This window comes from Amphibalanus amphitrite, unplaced genomic scaffold, assembly GCF_019059575.1.
Source record: "Amphibalanus amphitrite isolate SeventyFive unplaced genomic scaffold, NRLGWU_Aamphi_draft 000805F_arrow, whole genome shotgun sequence".
In the NCBI taxonomy this organism is placed as follows: Eukaryota; Metazoa; Arthropoda; class Thecostraca; order Balanomorpha; family Balanidae; genus Amphibalanus; species Amphibalanus amphitrite.
The window spans coordinates 152,618-176,170 of NW_024882299.1; the positions used below are offsets into that span (position 1 = coordinate 152,618).

Here is a 23,553-nt window from a genome sequence, read left to right on the forward strand (position 1 = left end):
AATAACATGTTGTTTACAAATAGCATTGGCTAAACAGTGTCGTTTATGGACTTTCTATCTTAGGTAGATTGTTAAATGGGCCGTTTTCAGATTGCACACCCACGCTAAGCCGGTCTGTCTATAGCCGGCCCGGGCGGCCACCTTCCGTCCTGCTTACCAACATACCTGAAGTATATGTAACGTGACCAACGCAAGTCATACCCGCCTTGAGTCATCAATGTGCTGCGTACGTTTGAGTGCGGTAACTCGAACCGGGCTCTCAACATCGGGGAGATCACGAGACAGGCACTCTCCAATAAGTTACTTCGGTGGACGAGTTACCGCCATATGCACAGCGTGCACTGATTAATTGTCTGGCATTGTCTACCCTGCTGGCGATCTGGAAATGGTCTCAAGGCCTGTGGTTTTCGCTCACGTCAAATAAAGGAATATTTAAGAAAAGGAGGTGCCTAAGGGAGCATTTAGACACCTCCACCGCCCTGTCCTTTTCCATCCTTGGACGGTCGAATTCTTCTCCTCCACGCCTAGGTAAAACCCCCTGATACGGGCTGGACGGTCACCTTCAAACGGCGTGAGTAGCTTCCCAGGAGAAGGCTCGCGTGCGGTGGGGTGACCAGTTGTGAGATCGGTTGGCCTGTTACTATAATCGAGATTCGAGATGGGCTCAGCCTCGGCGCAGCGGCACACCAGAATGACCGCCAAGACCACAATGTCTCCTAATTCCCATTATCCTTCCGGCTATGACAAGGTCTTGTTAGACCGAAAGGGCCTCACCGTACCAAGCAAACTAGCCAGAGGCCACCTCCAGCAATCGAATGTCGAACGTTCGAGATTCGACCAGCAACATTCGGGCGAGTTTTGAGTGTTAATGACAACTCTGCAAAATCACTTATGGTGCATTGATTATCATGCATTTAAGTCATGAGCGTCACCAAGAGGGGGAGGGGGGGGCAACTTGTCTCCTTCCCACCTCAGACCGGGCACCCCCTGAGATCGATTCAAATCCGATGAGATTTAGGAGTCGGGAAAAATGAGAGTGATTTTCTGAGAATGAATGTTGAGTTGAAATCAGTCGGATTTGGCAGTTCCAGCCAGAGTTTGAGTCTCAGACGTCAAAATCTTAACCAGCTTCGCCCAAATGGAGGGGGACGTTTTTGGCTACACTCGCTAGCTTTCGCGTGAGCAAAGAGAAAGGCGGAGCGCAGCGCAACAAAACTTGGTATGTATTGCTACATATGTATGTGCATCAATTTCACATCGTGTGTGAAATTTTCGACCCCAGGGCCTCGTTTCATAAAAAGAGTCCGTAACTTACGCCGGTTTTTGGTCTTGCATTGCAAATGCATGTGAAGCGATGACGATAGTTGAATCATCGAATTCATTTATATTGCAAGCAAGAACAGAAGGGAGACGGGGAAATAAATTAATCGCTTCACATGCGCTTCCAATACAAGCCCAAAAACCGGTGTAAGTTACGGACTCGCTTTATGAAACGAGACCCTGGTCACAAAAGGTCATGACACCAGGTGAAATTGAACCGCGAAGGCCGGGAGGTGTTTGGACATGGACAGCCCCCTGCGTTTTTCGCAGACATCTAAAAAAGCGGCGGTGCTCCGTGTCGCCGTTTTGGACACACCTTTCCACGCATCCTTTTCGTATATGTATAAATTTCAGACACGGGTCGCTCAAGGTCAGGTCGCCAGGTTATGTCAAGTGAGTTGGTAGTGACCTTACCTCAGAAAAACAGATAAAATGCTCCTCATAGCAACACCGTTTGAACGATCGCCTTCAAACGTTCAGAAATTGCTAACAGTAACAGTACGTACAAAATGTAAATCTCGGTATTTTGATACTGGTGAGCTAAGGGTCAATTTTGTGCCCTCTTACCTACCTAAGTCAATGAGAGAAAATTAAAGACACTCAGACATCGGGAATGGGATGCAGGTAAACTTGAAACACTGAAGAAGGGCATTGCACCAGTGACCTCTCGTTATGTTCCCGAGGTTATCTAAGGTCATGGAAGGTCCCCAGCAGATTTTTGGCAATAACTTTTGCTAGAGACTGCTAGAGCGATGAAAACACCTTATGATGCGTTCATGTCGACGATACGGATCGACTGATATATTTGTTTTAAACTGCACAGCAGTGCGTAAGGAATCGAAATAGGTATGACGTGTTCTTGGAATTTTAATAAACTTTTTGGGGAGTATGCCTTCCCCGCAGCGTTCAAGACCGCCTTTCTGGATCCGCCAGTGTAGGTATCGTTTGCTGAGCGCTCGGTCGGCGCGGCGGACCACTGAGCTGGAATTCACTGTCGGCGGGCGGACCGTGCCGGGGCTGTGACAGCGCCGCGCGGGCCCGGCCAGTCCAGTGGCTGGCCCGGACCCGAGCGGGGCGGTCCGGCAGCGGGCTGTGCTCGGCGGACGAGACAGTGGCTTGGAACGGTCAGCACGGAGGATGATTCGAACAAGAAACATCTGACAACTGCTGAGAGAAGAACAGAAGGAGGAACGCCGAAAAACTGTCGATACTCTGGTATTACTGTTTCTTGTCAGCAGCAACAGGCTAGTCCTTCTGAACTATCTGGGAAATATTCAAAAGTGAGCTTTCTTGCTACATTTAACCAGTAACCACAATGTCATACCCGGCAAAGGATGACCCTGGAGAAGATCTGGAGAAGCCTCAGCGCAGTGGTGATGGACCGGACGCCGAGAAGCCTCAAACGAAGCAGCCATCGGAAGAAACGTTCGACGACCTGCTTGACTTAGCTGGTGGAGGCGGGCGTTTCCAAGTGCTCCTGGTTTTCGCTACATCTCTGGGCGCCCTCACAGCCGCCATCGACACCTTCTGCATCGTTTTCAAGATCGACTCTCCTGACCACTGGTGTGTGCGTGACGCCGCCAACAACTCGCTCTCGTGTGTGCCCACCGAGGCCGGCTGTGAGGCCGAGTCGTGTTTCGTGCCCGGCTCCAACGCCACGGACGGCCCGCGTCCCGCCTGTGTGCAGTGGCAGTTTGACCACAGCGTCTACCAGTCCACGGTGGTGACCGACTTTGACCTGGTGTGCGGCCGCGCCGTGCTACGCTCGATGATATTCACGGCTCAGATGCTGACTAGCCTGGTGACGTCTCTGTTGTTCGGTCTGATCGGCGACTGGTACGGACGGGCGCGTGCCGCCGCCCTGGCCGCCGGCCTCTTCGTTCTGATGGCGTCGGTGACTGCTGCCACGTCGAATTATAACGTCTTTCTCTCGGTCGCCTCACTTACGACGGGGGCGCGTATGGGTATCTACATCTGCCTGTTCACGCTGTGCATGGAGTCGGTGGGCGAGCGGCACCGCTCGGTGGCCGGCCTCGTCTGGGTGCTGCCCTGGGCCGCCGGCATCATGCTGACGGCCGCCGCCGGCTGGCTGCTCCGCTCCTGGTGGCAGCTGCAGCTGGTGTGCGCAGCCGCCGGCCTGCTGCTGCTGCCCGGCGTCTGGCTGCTGCCAGAGTCGCCGCGCTGGCTGGCGGCGCACGGACGCACCGAGCGGGCCGCCGCCGGCCTGCGCCAGATCGCCGCCGTCAACGGGCGCGCGCTGCCGGCCGACGTGGCCGAGCGGCTGCGGCGGCTGTCGCTGGCGCCGCCGGCCGAAGACGCCAGCCGCTGTCGGGAGGCGCTGCTGCTCTTCAGCTCGCGCCGCATGTGCTGCCTTTCGCTGGCCACCATCTGGCTCTGGATGGTCATGGCCGTCGTCTACTACGGCATCTCGTTCGACTCGGCGCAGCTGGCCGACAACGCCTACCTGGCCATGCTGCTCTCCGGTCTGGTGGAGGTGCCTTCGATGGCCGCCGTGCCGCTCATAGACCGGCTGGGCCGCCGGCCCGTCATGGCCGCCACCTTCCTGCTGACGGGCGCGGCCATCTTGCCGGTGCCGGCCGTGCCCCCCGGCTGGCCGGTGCTGCTGCTCGGCATGCTGGGCAAGCTGGCGATCGGCGCCGGCTTCGGCGTCATCTACGTCCACCTGGAGGAGTACATGCCGACCGAGGTGCGCAACGCTGCGCTGGGTCTGTCCACGATGGCCGAGTCGGTGGGCGGCGCGCTGAGTCCGCACGTGGCCTACGGCCTGGGCGGCTGGCACTGGGCGGCGCCCAGCGTGGTGTTCGTCGTCGTCGTTGTTCCCTCCAGCCCCCTAGGGGGCGTAGCCGATGAGGCTCAATTGGGCGCGGTAGCCGGCGGCCAAGGCCGCCACCGCGCCGTCGTCCCTTGCCATAGACGCTTCCAGGTGAATATTACCCAGGCGCCGCAGGCGGCGTCCCGCCAGCGCCGGGCATCGGAGCAGGACGTGTCGTGGAGTGTCCGCCTCCTCGCGGCAGACGCGGCATCGTGCAGCAGGGCAGCCCATGTCATTGCACTGCGGGCAGTCGGCCTCGGGACGGCGGCCGATGCGGTGCAGGTACTGCGCCGAGCCGCTCCAGTGTCCTGCTCGGAGCTGGTGAATATCAACCGCGACGGCACGGTCGGCCTCCAGGACGGGGCCGGGACGGCGGTCGGCCCATATCGCCCGGTACCAGCCGTCCGGCCAGCTCCGCTGCCAGGCGCGCGCAGCGTCTCGTGCAACGGCCTTGCATATCGTGCCACCGTCGATCGGAGTGTCATGTTGGGGTAGGGCGCTGGCCTCGCGGGCGAGGGCGTCCGCTCGCTCATTACCGGGGAGCCCGCAGTGTGCAGGGACCCACTGCATGGTTACTGGCTGGCCCCCCTCGGTGAGCGCGGCCAGCAGCCTCCATATATCTGCGGCCAGCGGAGTCCTCTGGGCCGCCGGGCCGCTCCGCAGGAGGGCCAACGCCGCCATCGAGTCGGTACAGACGACAGTCGGAAGGGAGGTGTCACGGCCATCCATGTTCAGGAGCTCCTCCAGCGCCGCTCTCAGGGCGAATAGCTCCGCGCGGGTGCTGGAGCAGAGGGCGCCTGCCGCGACACGCACCTCCCTGATGTCGCCGTTCGGGGAAATGATGGTGGCTCCTCCTCCTCCATTCAGCACCCCATCCGCAGCGGAGCCGTCTGACCATAACCAGGTCGCCTCGGCCGGAAGCTCCGCCAGACGGCTCTCCGCTGCCTCTCGTCTTGTGTCCGGGTGGCAGTCGCGGCGTCCCCCGGGACCCACCTCCAGGACGATGGTCACACCGGGGACATCGCGCCACGGCGGCCCGGCGGTTGCTAGCCGCGCTTCAAAGGTCAGCGGCGCGCCGCCGCGGCAGACCCGTGCTAGGGCCTCACGACCGCGGTCCCTCCATCCGGTCGTCGTCTTGAGGCGGCGCGGCGGGGTCGACTCCGCCAGGGCTCGGAGAGGGTCGCTCTCTGGCAGGGACATCGCCAGGCCCAGTAGCCTGGCTGCCACCACCGAGCGGCGCGTGCATGCGGCGGGCATGCCCGCCTCCGACAGCAGGGCGAAGGCGGGTGTTGAGGCGGGGCAGCCGGTTATCACCCGGGCCGCCGCCCGCAGCTCCCTGTCGACCAGCTCCAGGTGTGAGGCGGAGGCCGCAGGCATCCACGCCCCCGCCGCGTACTCTAAGGCCCCCCTGATGTACCCGTTGGCCACCGACCTCAATTGGCGTTCACCCAGTCCCCAGCTCCTCCCGGTCATGCGTCGCAGCTGGGCGACACGGGGGCGGACCTTCTTGCGCAGCTCGGCACAGTGGGCGCCGAAGTGAAGGAGGCGGTCAAAGGTCACGCCCAGGAGTCTGAGGGAGGGGCCGGCAGTCACCACGGCGCCAGACACCTTGATGCTCAAGCTCGACGCGTCGCGGGCCCATTGGGATAGGACGAGGGCCTGTGTTTTCTCGCCGGCGACCCGCATCTTCCATCTTGATGCCCAGCTGGCGATGATGTCCGCAGCTCGCTGGGCTCGGCGGCCGGCCTCTTCGATGGAGGCGCCGCTGCTGAGCGTCGCCGTGTCGTCGGCATACATGAAGATGTCTGTGCCTGGCACGGTCTTGAGCGCCGTGATCAGGTCGGCCGACCACAGCGTGTAAAGCGTTGGGGCCAGAACACTGCCTTGCGGGAGTCCGGCCCGGAACGGGCGCTCGCCTCCTCGGGCGCCGTTGACCTCGACCGCAGCTCTCCTGTCCCGGAGGAACGCCCATATCCATGCGGACATGCACTTGGGCACCCCCAGGCGGAGGAGCTTGAGGCGGAGCATCTTGTGATCGATGACATCATACGCCCGTGAGAAGTCGAAGGCGAGGAGTACAAACTTTTCCGCGGTCTTGCCCTCTTCCGGTCGTCCTCTCGGTTTCGGCTTGTTCCAGCCATCTTGGACCCGCTGCACCAGTCTTGCCAGGTTCTCTTCAGCCGATCTGCCTCGTCGGAAGCCGACCTGTTCGGGCGGCACGAGCCCATCGCGCTCTACCAGATGGTTGAGGCGGGCGGCGATTAGGCGCTCGGCCAGCTTCGCCAGGTGGCTAGTGAGCGCAATCGGCCTATGGCTGGCGATCATCTTTGGGTCCTTCCCAGCGTGGTGTTCGGCGTGCTGGCCGTGTCGGCCGGCCTGGTGACGCTGCTCGTGCTGCCCGAGACGGCCGGCCGGCCGCTGCCAGAGACCGTCAGAGACGTCCAGAAAACACGGTGACAAAATTACCAGGCACGCTGATCTTGACTTTCGGGAGTCGTCGATGAAAAGCGCAACCCAGCTGTACGTTACCTATATCACCTTATACCTATTTATTTATATCACCTATATACCTATTTACCTATATACCTATATCAGTGTATGGAGAAATTAAAAACATGCGAGGGCAGTGCGTTAATTGCCCGGGATTGGTAATGTTTTTCTAATTACGAAATATACCTGATGCTAGGCAATATCTATGTTTTAATCGCTAGCAAAACTTTTAAAATGAGCTTTTTAAACTTTTTTAATATGCCGCCGATATTTAATATGCAGTGTAGCGTTGTTAAGCCGCTTGGCGGTCAGTCGGGGCCGCTACATATGAGCTGCAATAGTGCATGATGCACTATGTGACATTTCAGACCTGCGACAATCAATCTAACGATATCAGCAGTGTGTTAAAACTTATGTTTGATGGGGGCGGAGATGGACCCCTAGGTTCATCTCCTTAACCCCTGAACCACCGAACCCCTTGGCAGCTCTGTGACTCTTGCTCGGACCAAAACGATTGCATGCCTTTGGTACGTGCAAGTCTCCCGAGAACAGTCAGCCGATACACTACCTAAATACAGGCCGGAATGTTGTAGCGACGTGAGGGCCATGCAGCTACATGGTTATGCTCACTTGTGACGGGTTGTTTTGATGAGTTTGCGACATTTTTTGTGTTTTCGGCAGTGACGAAAATTTATCAATGTACCGTCGTAAATCCAATGTCGCTGCAAGATCTTGGCTGAGACGTCGCAATATTCTGAGATACAAATAAGTGTCGGATGATGGACTGGAGGAGTTATGGTACCGGTCAGGGACGAGATCGAGCCGCGCTGTGAGGGCGACCGTCCCTCTCTGCCTCTCGAGGTAATGCAGAGGCCCCAGCGTAGTCCAACTGGAAGTGACAACTTAAGGCAGTCTGCAGGGGCTTGACGTGGCCGATATTGCCTACTCTCCCTCTTATTTCCTCTCCCATATGCTGCAGTCCGTGGCTGTGCTCCCTCCCCTTATCACGAGCTGCAGACAACGTCTGACTGTCTATTCCTTTCCCTCCCTCACATTCTTCAGATGGTACGTGAGTCCGTGACCGTCTCCCGTCCCTCTTCCACATTCTGTAGGCCGCGACTGACTGCCTTCCCTCGCTCCCATAGACTGGAGGCGGCTACTGACTTCCACTTCCCTTGCAAATCAGGGGAGGCAACTGTCTCCCCGCCTCTCCCGCAGGCTACAGGCGGCACCTGACTGTCCCCCTCCCCGTCTCTCCCACAGGCTGCAGGCGGCCGAGGCGGAGCTGGCCTCCGTGATGGCCACACTGAAGGAGAAACAGGACCGGCTGGCGGCCGTCGAGGCGCAGATCGCCGAGCTGCAGAGCCTCTACGACCACTCGGTCGGCGAGAAACAGAGTCTCGAGGACAAGATCGCGGTGACCTCGGCCCGCCTGACGCGCGCCTCCAAACTGACATCGGCGCTGGCCGACGAGGGCGAACGATGGGCCATCAACGTCGAGGTATGGGCCAACGGCAGGGACAATACACCAATAGGCACAGATGGAGGATTGGGCTGGCTCAAAATGAAGTTAATTATGGTTAAATCGGCATTTGACTATTTCATAATTGTTTTTCGGTGAATTTCTCTGGAACTGGACCTCCACTGCTCACGCTCAGTGCTCAGTGCTCACTCAGCTCACCCTGCCGATTTTCTCCCTCAGACGTTGGACGGCGAGCTGAAGACGGTGGTGGGCAACATGTTCATGGGCGCCGCCAGCGTCTCCTACCTGGGCGCCTTCACCTCCCAGTTCCGCGAGGAGCTGCTGGAGCACTGGGTGGAGATGTGTCAGCTGCTGGCCGTCCCTATCGCCGACAACTTCAGGTATGTGCTGACCGCGGGACGTTTCCGATGCCTGGGGTTGGGTGGACGCGACGCTCCATGGTCCCAGTGTGCGTTGTGAGCGGCGGGCTGGATACTGTGCCGCAATACAGCGGTGTAGTCCGGAACGGCAGCATTCAGTCGGGAGCGCTTTCTGAGTTTCTCGTTTCGTAAACGGTGTCCGATGGCTGTTTCCCACGGTATTTGGCCGTCTTGTCAGGTAACACATCTGGCCTAGCCTGATGTATTCAGCGGATTTGTTCCATTTCTTCAAAGACTACGGCGTACGACTTATTTTCTCATGTGCTTACCGCGTCCTGTGCCTCCTCCACAACACCCCCAACCAATCCGTAATGACTGCCCTGCCTGCTCCCACGCATCCCTCCAACATTCCCCATTTCAACCCCACGACTCTGAGCCTGATCCCCGCGGTGACTGTTCCCTCAACACCCTCAGCCTGTCGGGGGTTCTGGCCGACCCGTACCAGATCCGTCAGTGGAACGCGTGCGGTCTGCCTCGGGATGACGTCAGCACGCTGAACGCCATCCTCTCCACGCGGAGCCGGCGCTGGCCGCTCATGATCGACCCGCAGGATCAGGTCAGCGGTCAGGGGTCAGACGACACACGTCAAAGGTCAGGGGTCAGACGACACACATCAAAGTCACTGGGAAGTCCAATTAGGATACCTACAGAGCGTGTGCTTTCGTACCCACCTCTGGTCTTCCGGCACTGTGGTCCAGAGCATCGATCCAGCTCACTGACGACAGGCGAATCTCCAGTTTTACCTGGCTTCTGAACAGCGGGTTCGGTGGTAACGAGCAGCCGTGGGTAATAATGTTCGGCGCCCGCAATCTGTAAGGACACAGGAACAAATAATCAACCACAGCTAAACATAAAGACAAAATAAACCCGATAATGTGCAATGGGATCATAATGGTATCAGTCGTTTGTCATGCTAAACCTAATGACCTAATGTAATGTAGGCAGACGCTCTCCTCATCCCCACTGCCCATCGCTGATTGGTCGGTCGGTCTCTCTCTCTCTCTCTCTCTCTCTCTCTCTCTCTCTCTCTCTCTCTCTCTCTCTCTCTCTCTCTCTCTCTCTCTCTCTCTCTCTCTCTCTCTCTCTCTCTCTCTCTCTCTCTCTCTCTCTCTCCCCTCCCCACACAGGCGAATCAGTGGATCCGCCGTATGGAGGCGGCCGACGGGCTGAAGGTGGCCAAAATGTCGGACGGACAGCTGCTGCGCGTCCTGGAGACCTGCATCCGACTGGGCCTGCCGATGCTGATCGAGGCCGTGGGAGAGACACTGGAGGCGGCACTGGAGCCGATTCTGCTCCGTCAGACGTACCTTTCGGTCAGTGTGGGCACAGAGGAGGACAGAGGGCGACAACACCCGCGGGCAGCCGGGGGTCACATGTGCGGGTGGGGTTCAGGACAAATGTGCTTACTTGTTACTTGTTTTGTTTCATAATTATGGTACTATTGCATCATTACAAAACCGAATCGTAATCGATGGTGATTATTGCTGTTTTCTTGTGATTTTTTTTTCGATGTCCGCGATCGCATTGAGGTACACTTTGAGTACACACCCATGACTGTGTTCTAATTCCTTTTGTCCACGGCTTCAATTATGCTGGACGTAGGCTGCAATCCGAATGATCAGTGCTGAGGGGACAGGAAGGCCTCAAAGAGCCTCACTGAGCCGGAGAGCACAGGTTCGCCGGCTACTGGCCAGCTCATTCTCAGCTGTCAGACCAGCCCATCGACGCTGACAGACCGTCTCTCACTAAAATATCCTGGTCAGACCAGCATATCCCCAAATTTATCTAACCAGCCCGTCCCCAGCTGTCCTACCAAGCCTGCTACCAACCAGTTGCCCTCTACACATTTTCTCGGCCGTGTCGACAGGGTGGCCGGCTGCTGATAAAGCTGGGCGACTCTGAGGTGGATTACGACAAGTCGTTCCGTCTCTACATGACCACCAAGCTGGGCAACCCGCACTACCTGCCCGAGGTGTGCATCAAGGTCACACTGGTCAACTTCACCGTCACGCAGAGCGGACTCGAGGACCAGCTGCTAGGGTGAGACATACGGGCGAGTTGACACGATATACATACCTATTACAGGCCGGGCCGCTTTCAGTCGGTGCGACAAATAGTACGACATTTCTAGGTCGGTCATAGGAACAACAATATATGAATGGAAATTCATTTCATTTATTTCTTGTTATTTGGATGATGGCAAACTCGTCGTCTTGTTTACGAGGAGTTAATTCAGTTACTTGAGTACTTGAAGAGTGATTTAATCATTCTTGATTCGGGCACACTTATCCTAACAATGGAGCCCGTGCTCCAGTCAGTTCTGGCACTCTATGTGACGAGATGCAACGAACCATACACGGCCACTTGGGGGGCGGGCGGCGGGTTTCACAACACATTGCTGATGCCGACGTCCCTGCATCAGCATCTGTCCAACTCGCCAATGTGGCCGTACCCGGCAGCAACTCCGACCTTCGTGTGACCTGCGTGTGTTGATACCGCCGTGCGAGTTGAGACGTGAAACACCCAGAGAGCGGGGATGAAAAACTAACACGGAAACCTGTTGGACCAGTGCTACAGGGAGAGCGCGCTGCGCAAATGCAATTAAACTTCGACTAATTGGCCGTGTTGAGATTTGACTGGTTTTCTGTGAATGTAAACACACGATAGCCTCGGAAATGCGCTTGGTCCATTTACGTCAAACGCGTAGTGATCATCTACATGTATATAACTTTTGCTAATTAAGGTGAAACCGTCGTAAACCATTTTATGTTTTCTATGATAGCTATGTCCGAATATTAGTTCAATATTTTTCCATCATCTCACTTTAATTAATACAATTAGTGAGAGGTCACACAGTCCGCTCTGCCAGTTGTAACTATCATGCACTTGGTTGCATGTTTGCACACTTTATTGTCACTGAATCGCGATTTCAGTGGGTTTTGTCATTTGCCCCTCCCCCCTCAAGCTCCGTTTCCTGAGTCCTACCCGCCCGTTCGGTTCGCCACCAGAGACGTGGTGCGGCTGGAGGAGCCCAAAATCGAGGAGACGCGCAACAAGCTGATCGTCCAAATCAACGCCGACAAGGCGCAGCTGCGCTCCATCGAGGACAAGATCCTGTACATGCTGTTCACCTCCGAGGGCAACATCCTCGACAACGAGCAGCTCATCCTGACGCTCAACGAGTCCAAGGTCTGGTGGAGGGTTGGTCGGCGGGACCTCGGGAGACGATGTCGGTCGTCTTGGGCTGTGTGAGCTGCTGATACAAGCCCGTGCTCGAGAGGCATGTTCATGAGGAATAGCGTTGAAAACTGACCATCGTCACCAGCATTCAAGCTGGTGCAGGTCCGGGTGTCATGTTTCTCCCAATGACTTAAACGGCAGTGTTTGATGAGTACTAATGCCCGACTGATTGTCGGTCAGATCACGTCGCGCGACATCAGCATTCGTCTGGCGGAGGCCGAGTCGACCGAGATCAAAATATCGGCCGCCCGAGAAAAGTACCGGCCGGTGGCGATGCGCGGCAGCATCGTCTACTTCGTCATCGCCCAGCTGGCGGAGGTCGATGCCATGTACCAGTACTCGCTCAAGTACTTCAACCAGGTGGGTACTGGCGACGGTACTGCAGTTGACACGATGTAACCAGAGCCGACTGACCAGCACGCACTGCTATGTACACTGCTCTTACTGCTAATGCTAACGCAAAGGCAAACGGCTCTAAAAAAGTGAAAACCTAACAATACCTTATTAGCCATATGCCATTGTCGTTTATAAAATGGCTCGTTAGGTACTGTAAGCGTGTCTCATGTCAGCAGCCACTACTCCGACAGTCTTGGTCTCCCGACGTCGGCTCCTTTTGACTAATAACTGCTAATTACCAAACAAACACCTCCTGCCTCTCAGATTTTCACCACACACATCGAGAGCACGCGCAAGTCTCCCGACCTGGAGGAGCACCTGGCCAATCTGATCGAGAACACCACTGTGGCCGCGTACACAGACGTAGCGCGCGGCCTCTTTGAGAAGGACAAGCTCATCTTCAGCTTCGTCCTGTGTGTGGATATCCTACGTCAGCGAGGCACCGTCACCGACGCTCAGTGGAACTTCCTGCTGCGTGGAGCACCCCATCTGGCCGACGCGGTACGCGCCGGGTGGGGGCGGGGCAGGGGACCTCTAAATCATCGACGAGCCGAGCCGTGAGCCGCTTATGGCGGCCGGCCGTGAACGGGGCGGGACCAGGTAGACAGGACGGGAGGCGAATCCCATGATAAAAAGCACTACGGTCATTTTTTAAAGACGAATGTTGCCTCAATTTTGTCTCATCATTTTTGTCTCAAACGAACAACTGCAGACCTGTGTGGATACACTTCTCGATGTGTTTTAGTCCCGCACTGTATGCCATACCGATGTGTTCCGACTCGGTTTCAGCTGGGCGACCCGCAGTCGCCGGTGAAGTGGATGGCCGACGGACAGTGGAAGGGACTGCTCAGTCTGGAGCTGGCCTTCCCGGACGAGTTCGACGGCTTCCCCAGGGCCATCCTCAAGTCGCAAATACGAGTCACCATCGGAAACGAGACCATCGTGAGTCAGGTCATCACTATAAGTCGGTTTAAATGCTTGCAGCTCTCTGCGAGCCCACGGTCGGAAATATGCCTCAATTTAGCTTCTAATTTTGTTGCGTGCGAACTCGACACGCAGATGGCGTAGCTATATGGTTGCCATAACGTTCTGTTCCGTGCCCAGTTGCTGAACCCGGAGGCCCAGGAGACGGCCAAGATGTCAGAGTGGAGCACCCGGCTGAGCAGCATGCAGAAACTGCTGGCGGTGCGCTCGGCGCGACAGGAGCAGCTCTCGCTGGCCGTCACAGAGTTCGTGCGCGAGAACCTGGGTGCCGTGTTCATCGAGAGGCCGGCCATCGACCTGCCCACGCTGTGAGTGTAATTGCCGAGAGGTTTGTCGTTGCTCCAACGTTGATTGCTATTTGTTCAGAGTCCGATAGTCATTGCGTATAGTTCCGATATTCTGTTGAGCGAAAGGACGCATGTCCTGTTTGCCTCGTGGGGATTTACTGTGATGTGAACTTACTGCGGTGCCAGCTTAACTTCCCTGTAAAAACTTTTTGTCACGCCCGGACAACTGTCTCCCCTCCTCCCCGAGCAATCCATTCCGGTTTCGGTCGACCACTGGTTCAACTTCCCGCTGCCCAGTTCTGACGCCTTCTCATCCTCGGCGCTGCGACAGGTTCCCCAACATCGACCGGTACACACCGCTAATCTTCGTGCTGAGCCAGGGCACAGACCCGATGGGCGAGTTCATGTCGTTCACCCGAGATCGCATGATGGATGAGCGTGTGGCGGCTATCTCGCTGGGCCAGGGCCAGGGTCCCGTGGCCGAGCGGGCCATCTCCGAGGCCACTAAGACCGGCGACTGGGTCTTCCTGCAGGTGAGTTTCGAGCGGGGGAGGAGTGGGGCAGTGGTTAGCATTCAACATCCTTGTGTGGGCACCAGTAACAGTTACGGGTAGTGATTTGTGGTGGCACGTGATCTGGAAATTTTACGTATGTCTTTTTGACATGTCACAACCTAGGTTCATCATGTTTTTGTTAGGCGTGTCTTGTGCGGCAATCGGCCGTTAGAACTGGCCAAATTGATTTGATCGTTCCCCATCGGCTGGCAGAACTGCCACCTGTCTGCGTCGTGGATGCCGTGTCTGGAGACGATCATCAAGGACCTGCCGGAGGCGGCGCCGGCCGTCCACGAGTCGTTCCGGCTCTTCCTGTCGTCGATGCCGGCCAAAGCATTCCCCGTGGAGATCCTGCAGAACTCTGTCAAAGTGACCAACGAGCCGCCGCGCGGACTCCGCAACAGCCTGCGTCAGGCATTCTCCGCCATCACCAGCGACTTCTTCGATGATAATCGTAAGTGACGCGTTTTCTTTTGTCTTTTACAAGGCACTGAGGTGTCTAGGAATCGCCAATCCGTGGTATCACAGGCTTGTAAACAGGTGCATCTAGACCACATTTTCTGTATCAGTCACATTACAGGGTGTCCCATAAGTTCGTTCTCACATTATGTTTGCATGTGAAACAGAGTACATTGCGTTTTGTTATATTTATGACCCCTCAATGTGCTCCCCATTTAATAGGCAAACACATGAATACATGCTGCGGCATGCCAACCGGCATGTTTGGCTGCATAGCAGGCTTAAAGTTAACCCAGACTGACTTGACATGCGCCGTGAGCTCCTCGAGGCTGGAACAGCGCTACGCTTCAACGAGCCTCAACTTCAGCATAACCAACAAATTTTTATGAAATTTTGATCCGATGAGGTGCCTGGCATGTGATCTTGCCACAAACGCCTGTCACAGTCTCCTTGCGCCGCTTTTAAGCTTTGCTTGACCTGTGCACTGATGCACTGTCTTGCCTGAAGATGGGCCTACGACCTCCCGGATGCCATTTTCTCCTCTATAAATGTGTTCATACTCGCGGTTCGAGTTCAGCTTGAGGGCTGAAATTCCTCCTAGATGTTCTTGGAAAAGCATTCTGCTTCCCAAAACTGTTTCCGGGTTGCCACTTGTAACTTGATCAACTCCAGAACGCCTATAACCCCACAACACAGTGACCCTGGCCTTTTGCATAGGAAGTAGGAACATAACGGGACGAAATGAAGGCCTCCTCCTTCGCCCTTATGGGGTTGTTTTCGGGTTTGGACGGGTGTTTCATCTCGAACGTGGACTAGTTAGTCCAGATGACCTGGTTGATGTCATCAGCCCTCTAGTTTTGTTTAGCCTCAGGCATAACGAAACTCATGTTTGGCCATTTTAAGACGTTTTTGACTGTTTTGAGCCCTCCGGTAAGCAAAGCTTAAGTCACCTTGAGTTATGTACCCCGAAAGAACACTCTTAGACAGCTGGTAATCCATCCTGAAAAGTCTGTTTACCAACTTTCTAACCCTTTGACCTTTTTGATGGCCACTTTGGCGCCACACAGTTTTGGCCACTTGGCTCATTCCTGAGGGCTGGCTAGAAAGAGGATAAACTTGCAGTTATTGACTCCCAACAAATCATCGGCGTCACTTGCTGACTGTGCGTCCAGTTAGCGATGGATATTGGCTACAGACTGGTAGGCCTCAATCACCCTCAATCGTCGCGAATGGTCACGTGCTGACTAAATACTGAGACGTACCCGTATCGGAGACCTCTATGTTGCGGCGTTAGCCGTCTCTGTAGGAAGCGGGCTCTCTAGCAAAAACTATTTTGTCTACAGAAATTAGCTACTGTGGAGCATATTTCTACCAGCCATGGCAACCATGTAATCTCAGTTACGAACCAATTTCAGCGTGCCTTTAAGCAAGAAAGCCTAAAAACGTAAAATTTAGGTGAGAACGAACTTATGGGACACCCTGTACATGTTTCGCAACAGGATGCTCAGCTTGACGGGCGTGTGTCCCTATCTCGGCAGCTCTGACGGACATGTGACCCTATCCGACAGCCCTGGAGATCAGCTGGCGCCGGATGGTGTTCGGCCTGTGCTTCTTCCACGCGGTGATCCAGGAGCGCAAAAAGTACGGCCCGCTCGGCTGGAACATCGGTTACGAGTTCACGACCAACGACCGCGACTTTGCGCTGGACAACCTGCGGCTCTTCTGCCAGGACGCCGAGATCCCATGGGAGGCGCTGCAGTACATCACCGGTCAGTCGGGCGTCACATCGGGGTTAAACGAACGGTGCATGGCTGGAGACGGTCGGTTGGCCGGTAATCTGTTGACATGTTGGCTACTGATGTGACTATCGGATACTGTTGGAGATCAATTATGGTGAGCACTGATCAGGCTGCAATTAATGACTCCGGAGCAAGGCGAGCAGCTGTCAACGCTTACCTGTACTCCTACTTATCCAAGTTGCTCGTTTCCCCGATAACGGTTAGCCGCATGTCGTATGTAAAGGAGTGGTAATGCTGAAGGTCTCGTTTTCCATCGTTCGCAGGAGAGATCACGTACGGGGGTCGGGTGACGGACAACTGGGACCAGCGCTGTCTCACCACCGTCCTCAAAAACTTCTTCTCACCGGCCGCCATGGAACCCGGTAAGTGGCGCCTTACACCATCGGCGACCACGCGTTTGACATCGACTGTTTCTTTTTTCAGTCATGTGCCCTGACTGACGGCGACAGGCCCGCCCCCGCGCATCCCTGGCTCTGGTTATAACTCTCAACCGTTCTGTTGCTGTCCGCAGACCACAAGTACTCTCACTCTGGCACGTACTACGCGCCGAACGAGGGCGGTCTGATCGAGTACCGCCGCTACGTGGACCGGCTGCCCGTGGTCGACTCGCCCGAGATTTTCGGCATGCACGTCAATGCAGACGTCGTCAGTAAGGTAGGTAACGGCGCTGGACTGTAAGTCGAGGATAGGACAGGCAGTGTAGGCACACAAGACTGCGGGCCGGGGGAGAGGGACGAGTCAATGTAGGCAGCGAGCGACACTGGACTAAAGGCCGGCGGACGGGACACTGTCATGGTGTCACATCTCTAACCACATTTCATGATATCCAAGTGAAGTATACAGCTGATAGCTTGGCACACCTCTGACACCGTCTCTGTGTGTACGCGGTGCAGGTCCAGGAGACGCAGCGCCTGCTGAGCACCATTCTGAGCATGCAGCCGTGGCTGGCGACCAGTGCCGGCGGTGAGGGCAGCGGAGACCAGTTCGTCTACGACCTCGCTGAGACCATGGAGGGGCGCATACCCACCAAAATCGACATGGAGCTCGCGCACAAGAAACTCTTCCAGGTGAGAGAACTGTCCAGTGTCCACACCACCCCAGTCTGTTCAGAAGCGGAAGCGGCACCTGTAGCACACCTCAGATGACCCTATATCCACATCACTAATGCTACGACCAAGAATACCCCGAGAGCTGGACTCCTGAGCTCCTCTGACCTCTCGCTTCGCCGTGCTGCCCTCAGCTGGACTCTTGTGGCCGTATGAACTCGCTGACCACGGTGCTAGTTCAGGAGGTGGACCGCTACAACCGACTGCTACGCTGCATCCACAGCACGCTGAACGAGCTCAAACGCGCCATCCGCGGACTGGTGGTCATGTCAGAGGAGCTCGACCGCGTCTACAAGGCGTTTGTCAACAATCAGGTGCGTGGCCGTCACACCGAGGCTGCTGTGTGTTTATCTTCACTCAGGAACTAATTGTACTCGACAACATATTCTGCAGAGAGGTCGTATAGTGCATGCTATTCTGGGACAAAATGCTAAAAAACAGACATGCAACGGCGTTAAGCGAAACCAACCAAGATGTGCAACCGTAATCCGCTACTCCCTTTGTGTCACAGGTGCCGGCACTCTGGGGCCGGGTCGGCTACCTGTCGGTCAAGTCGTTGGGCAGCTGGGTCAATGACCTCATACTACGCGTGGACGCCTTCGCCGTAAGTCACGACTGAACAAAATCATGCTAAAATGGCGCTCGCTGTTTTGCCCGTTTGAGACATTTTAGAGGCACAAAAAAATCATGAGCGAGAAAGATGTGAATGTTAGCAATACACACTGCTCATCGTTGATGTTACAGATCGTCCCAACAGCATGCATCAATCCAGATCCCCTTTCATGGTTGTGTCAGCCGTTCGCTCGTTGTCAGTGACCTGACACAAACGTCTCCACCGTCTGTGCCGTCAGGACTGGAGCCGCAACGGTCCGCCGACCTCGTTCTGGTTCTCGGGATTTTTCTTCCCGCAAGGCTTTCTGACGGGGATCCTGCAGAACTTCGCCCGGAAGCACACGCTTCCCATTGATCAGCTGAGGTTCCAGTACAACGTCCAAAGCGTGTGGCGCGACCAGGTATGGCAATGCAAAGTCTCTAAACCAAGAATGATTCTACTCTCTAAACGTTGATTAGAGAGCGAGATTTCTACTGTTGCCAACCCTTGCCTTTGTCCCCCTTGCGTCATTCTTCTTCCTCACTCCAAGGTTAATCAATGTGACCGGTGTGCGTCAATCCAGGACGGTTTTCGATGACCCTGTGTATCAGTAAAAGGCTCCCGCTGACCGATGTTTTCGTCACCTGTAGGCGGACATTATGAAGTGGCGCCAGGATCTCAGCACCCGGGAAGGCAGCGCCGGATCGGAGCCGGCCCCGGAGAGTGCAGGCCCGTTTCGCCGGCCGGCCAGCGGCAGCGTGAGTGGACCCAACGGTGTCACAGTCACAATTTTACTAATGAGACTATGGATTATAGATGATCTTTCTTCATTCAGCCCGATCAAAAAGTTTGCCGTTTATGGATAGCAACCTCGGCAGGTCGGCAGGCTGGGTATTCCAGTCAATGTGTTCCTCTCCTGGGTAGGGTACCACTTCGCACCTCCCGACTCCCTGAAACGGCTAGTAGAGATTTTTCTTAGCCATGAGTCTTGGTCCACCAGACATGGCGTTGAGCAACACTAAACCGCAGCTACAGTGAACAGCTGAGTGTGACCCTAACCATGGACTGCTGCAGGCGTTCATTAGCTGGCTCGACGACGAGCTGGAGGTGCCCGAGGAGGGACTGCTCGTGCACGGACTCTTCATCGACGCAGCGCGATGGGACATGGAGACCATGATGCTGACCGATCCCGCGCTAGGTGAGAGAGCTCTGTCGTAGCAATGAGGTTGGGATTGGTTGGTCTACTGGGTCGTGAAGACCGTGATGCCGACCGATCCGGCGCTAGGTGAGGTGTCTGGCGAATGGGGTTGGTGGTGGGTTGGGGTGTGGTAAGGCAGACGGTCTTCTGCGATACTGACCTATCCTGACCGACCCGGCATTAGATGAGGGATTTCAGAGTTTGGGATGGGAGTGGGACGCAGGGGCGTGCAAGGGACTATGATGCTTAAATCCTCGGCGCTTGATATGGACGTATGCCTAAGTCAAAGTGTATGTCACTAGTCAGCGGCATAAATGCAACATGTCTGCCTTCAGGTGAGCTGAAGGCGGTGCTGCCGGTGCTGCACGTGCTGCCGGCGTTCAACCACGTGCCGGAGCCGGGCGAGTACACGTGCCCCCTGTACCGGACACCGGTGCGCGCAGGTAAGAGCTACAGACGTCCGACATCGAGTCACCCGAGGACATTATGTGCAGAATTGCGTACAATAATGTGCATGATAGTGGTCATACAGTCAGAACGCGTATTGACTAGGTAACGGAATGAATGATCAGGCCTAATTTGGTGCCAAGGAATCATGAGTGATGCTTCGTTGATCCCTTGCAAACCAGCTTCCAGTTGTTCCCGGCAGATTAGTTGGCATTGCGAGTAGCCCTGGGGACAGCATGACTACTGATTATCCCGCACTCGGCTGCAGGAAGGCACATGGACCTTCGGTTTCACCCCGCAATCCTGTCATTACTTATTGCTTATCTTCCGCCTACTTCCTGCTCATTACCAATAAGTGTCCCTATCCTGCACCCACCAGTGCCTTTCACCCTTGCCGTCGTCTCCGCCCACATCCGTGTCACTTGACTCACCTCACACCTATCCGCGCTGCAGGTGTGCTCTCGACGACGGGCCACTCGACCAACTTTGTGGTGGACATCCAGCTGCCGTGTGACCAGCCCGAGGAGCACTGGATCACCCAGGGCACCGCGCTGCTCACACTGCTCCAGGACTGAGCGCGACGGGCGGCAGGCGGACCGCAAACGGACCATGGCCCGAACAGCCGGCAAGCGGCGGTCTGAAAGAGGAGAGAAACATATCAATCAAATAGTGAAATTAATGATAATGCGTTAAACCACCTCACTTGTTTTGCGAGTGGGATTATGGGCGTTGAGTTTTTGTTGCGTACCGAATCATGCAGACAATTCTGCACAGAGAGCGAATGGTGCTTGTTGTGCTGTTACTTGATTCAAAGATGACAATCGTGACATCTTCTAGTCACTTATTGTTAAGCTTTCAATCTGTCCGTGGTAAATATGTGTTGTTATGAATTACTGTTAATTGACTGCATAGGATATTTTGTCCATAATCATGCTTTGGTAATTGCTGGTTCATGTGTAGATGCAAAAATATGAAGGAAAAGTGCAATAAATGACCAGCTATCACCGAAGAGTAGTTTCAGAAAGCAAACGGAAAACGAGTTACCATTCAACTTTAGCACACTTGAGACCCTGTCCTTAGTCCTTACCGCCTGCTCGACGGTGCACCAAACATTGACTTCCCAATCTCAATCGGGGTGCCACTGAAACCGATAGGTAGTCCTGTATCTCCTACGTCGGGTGTACTACACGATGACTAGGCCAGCTGACAGGCAAATGAACGGCGACTTCTCAGGGCTGGATCTGCTGAGAACTGCTTTCTCAGCTCATTGTCACCCACCACGCCGGACTAAACAGCCGGTACTTTCTCAGTTGTCTGCCAGCTCAGCGTGGGTCCGTGAGCCGTATCCGGTGGCTTCATCTCCTCAATAGTCGTATTGAAGCTACCCTCTACTATTGCCTAGACAGGAGGTGGCTGATCGGCTGTCACCATCAGACGGAAGATGCCCCATGTTAGATGGGACATCTTATCTATGGGGCTACGAGTTATACCTATTGAACACCCTTAACTCGCGACGAGTCTAGGAGACCATAGATCGCTGCTGCTTCGAATCGATACAAACTATCGAATAAAGCTTGTCTTGTAGGTGAGCTACTGCACGAGGTGGAGGCTGAGCTCTGAGCGCCACCACCAGGCAAAAGGCCGAACTAGCGTTTTACAGCAGCAGCTAGATGTCAGGACTGGCAGGAAAGCTTGCCTAAGAATGCAAGTACGGGTTTCTTCGTTGGAACGATTTTCTCGAATGACATGCAGTCCTCTGAAAATTATCACATTTTAAGCCTGAAAAAGGATAACGCTCCCAAATGCGTCAAATCACACGGTTTTTAACAAAACATGACCACTGATCATTTCAGCGATTGATAAGAACTGAGTGACAAGACGCTTGAAACGCATTTCTATAACTTTTGCAGGTCTCAGATTTAGCATAACTATATTTAAATGTAAAGTAGTTCATTTTGGCATCCCTCAATAAAAGTTACGGCAGCGAGAAAAAACATACCGCGACCGAGAGGCTGAGTTACAGTGGCTTGAAAACGCACACCGTCTCGAGGCATTACGATGGGACGGGTGATAGACGGGTGAATGGCACATGTTAATGACCTATAGATTAAATACGCTTGAAAAACGATTTAATGTGACATATTGACAGAGGAATGTTTGTGCGAGCCTTGTTGAATGCTCACTCATTAATGCTTCAACGAAACCACACATTAAATCTTCAACCACATCGGTATCTCAGTTATCACTGAGAGCCAAAATTACTTTACTAATAAAAAAGATTACTAAGCGCATCTAAGAGCAAACTGCATGTTCCGTTATGTGCCTTTTCTCTGAGCAAGCAGCTGCTAATGCCCCTTTGTGGCGGCACCGGCGACCACGGTCATCTCCGCGGCGGGGCCATTGACCCCCCCCCCCCCCCCCTGATCCGACCACCTCGGCACGCCAGCCGCGGAATGCTGCCGTCCCATGCTAATCAGGAGCCGGTCTGGGGACTGCGCAAACCCCGCCGACTCAGCGGGCGGCTCAGCGGTCCCGGCTGCCGGCCTTTCCGTCGTCCCAGTGACGTCACTAGGGTCACAGCGGCCAGTGACGTCACTGAGGTCACACCGGCCAGCCCCACCGGGATGTTGACGGCGGTGGTGGCGCAGCGGCTAACACTGGCCGGTCCAAAGTCCGGGTGGTCCTTCAGTGCTGTCTGTCGAGTGACTGGCTCAGGAGGAATGCGACGTGCAGCGCGCTATGCTGCATCCGACGCTCAGATACCTACCTACCGGTTTTGAAAATAATTGACGATCTTCAGCGATTAAATAGCGTAAGAGGTATGTTGTTTTGTCATATCTATGCATATGTTATTCATCCCCAAAGAAAATGAGTGGCGTCAGGAAAAGTTAGGAGTGCGGCACAGGCTAGGATACTGTAGAAAGTAAAACGATGTCACCTTAGTCGTGGACATGGTAAGTCAGACCTCATGCCTTGCAGTTGCATTAGATCTGGTCGTTGGTAGACAGAGAACAAGAAGACGAGGGGTTTAAGAAACTACCCGGTTACTACACTAAATAACAGAGCCCGGTTCTTATAGCCATACTTTCAAGCCTCACTAAGCCTAGTGACACTTGGAATTGGCGATTTTGTTCTTATAGCCACCCTAAAAGTCTCACTAAGCAAGTGACACTTGCTAAGTGTTATATAATACTGAACGAGGCCGGTGTAAATAAATTTTCAAGACCGAGGTCCTTACTGGATTTTTGAACGAGGCCGAAGGCCGAGTTCAAAAATCAGTAAGGACTGAGGTCTTGAAAATTTATCACCGGCCGAGTTTGGTATGTATTTTACTGTATGCCAACGATAAATTTATTTTCTGGACCGAAGCTCTTAGCCGACTTAGGAACGAGACCATTCCAAAATGTTCGCTTAAGTGCATTCTGGTAATGCATTTTTGACCGTGGTCAATTTGCTTACAGGGTGGGGCAGAAAGATTTACCTGTTTGTTTTCAGTCCATTACTTAAAAAGTTATGAACGGATTTTGATAAAATTTTACATGCAGCTTCCCAACTGACTCATGTATCAACTTTAAGATCGTTTTTACCTTTTGTAATAGTTGTTGGTGAGCTATGGCGAAGATGACTAAGTGAGCCCAAATTGCGGCGCTGAAGTAGGTTGGCCACAGCTCCCGAAGCGTTGCCAAACAGCTCGGTGTTGCCGTAAAAACTGTTTGCAGTATAATTAAATGACTTAAAAAGACAGTGTTAGTGTCGTCGAAGTACATGCCAGGCAGAACAAGGGATTTCCGCTTCAAAAAGCTAGTTTATATCGTGCACAAGAAGGTGTTTCAATTCCTAGGCGAAGCATGCGCAAACTGCCAAGGGAACTCTCTGTTTAGCCCAGAACCGCCAAGAGAATCATAAACGACGGCTTAGGCTTTATGTCATACAGGATGCAACGTCG

At 54.6% G+C, this 23,553-nt stretch overlaps 2 protein-coding genes across 2 annotated transcripts in view; both read left to right on the forward strand.

Moving 5' to 3' along the window:
• The window catches only part of LOC122366423 (dynein axonemal heavy chain 6-like), a 47,043-nt gene extending 26,427 nt beyond the window's left edge, over positions 1-20,616 (forward strand). Inside the window, exons 49-71 of the mRNA XM_043338668.1 lie at positions 7,907-8,144; positions 8,346-8,506; positions 8,960-9,101; positions 9,673-9,858; positions 10,413-10,585; positions 11,554-11,734; positions 11,966-12,145; positions 12,446-12,682; positions 12,971-13,123; positions 13,286-13,473; positions 13,784-13,985; positions 14,220-14,460; positions 16,034-16,234; positions 16,528-16,626; positions 16,776-16,918; positions 17,158-17,331; positions 17,505-17,684; positions 17,882-17,974; positions 18,222-18,383; positions 18,613-18,720; positions 19,037-19,160; positions 19,496-19,603; positions 20,061-20,616. Coding sequence (XP_043194603.1) covers positions 7,907-8,144; positions 8,346-8,506; positions 8,960-9,101; positions 9,673-9,858; positions 10,413-10,585; positions 11,554-11,734; positions 11,966-12,145; positions 12,446-12,682; positions 12,971-13,123; positions 13,286-13,473; positions 13,784-13,985; positions 14,220-14,460; positions 16,034-16,234; positions 16,528-16,626; positions 16,776-16,918; positions 17,158-17,331; positions 17,505-17,684; positions 17,882-17,974; positions 18,222-18,383; positions 18,613-18,720; positions 19,037-19,160; positions 19,496-19,603; positions 20,061-20,182 — 3,796 coding nt within the window. The 3' untranslated portion in view covers positions 20,183-20,616. The remainder of the gene's footprint in view (positions 1-7,906; positions 8,145-8,345; positions 8,507-8,959; positions 9,102-9,672; positions 9,859-10,412; positions 10,586-11,553; positions 11,735-11,965; positions 12,146-12,445; positions 12,683-12,970; positions 13,124-13,285; positions 13,474-13,783; positions 13,986-14,219; positions 14,461-16,033; positions 16,235-16,527; positions 16,627-16,775; positions 16,919-17,157; positions 17,332-17,504; positions 17,685-17,881; positions 17,975-18,221; positions 18,384-18,612; positions 18,721-19,036; positions 19,161-19,495; positions 19,604-20,060) is intronic.
• On the forward strand, positions 2,337-6,705 carry LOC122366432 (organic cation transporter protein-like). Its single transcript, XM_043338679.1, has 2 exons — positions 2,337-4,138; positions 6,500-6,705. The coding sequence occupies exons 1-2, from the start codon at positions 2,636-2,638 to the stop codon at positions 6,608-6,610; spliced, it is 1,614 nt and encodes a 537-aa protein (XP_043194614.1). The 5' UTR covers positions 2,337-2,635; the 3' UTR covers positions 6,611-6,705.
• Positions 20,617-23,553: the final 2,937 nt, after the last annotated feature.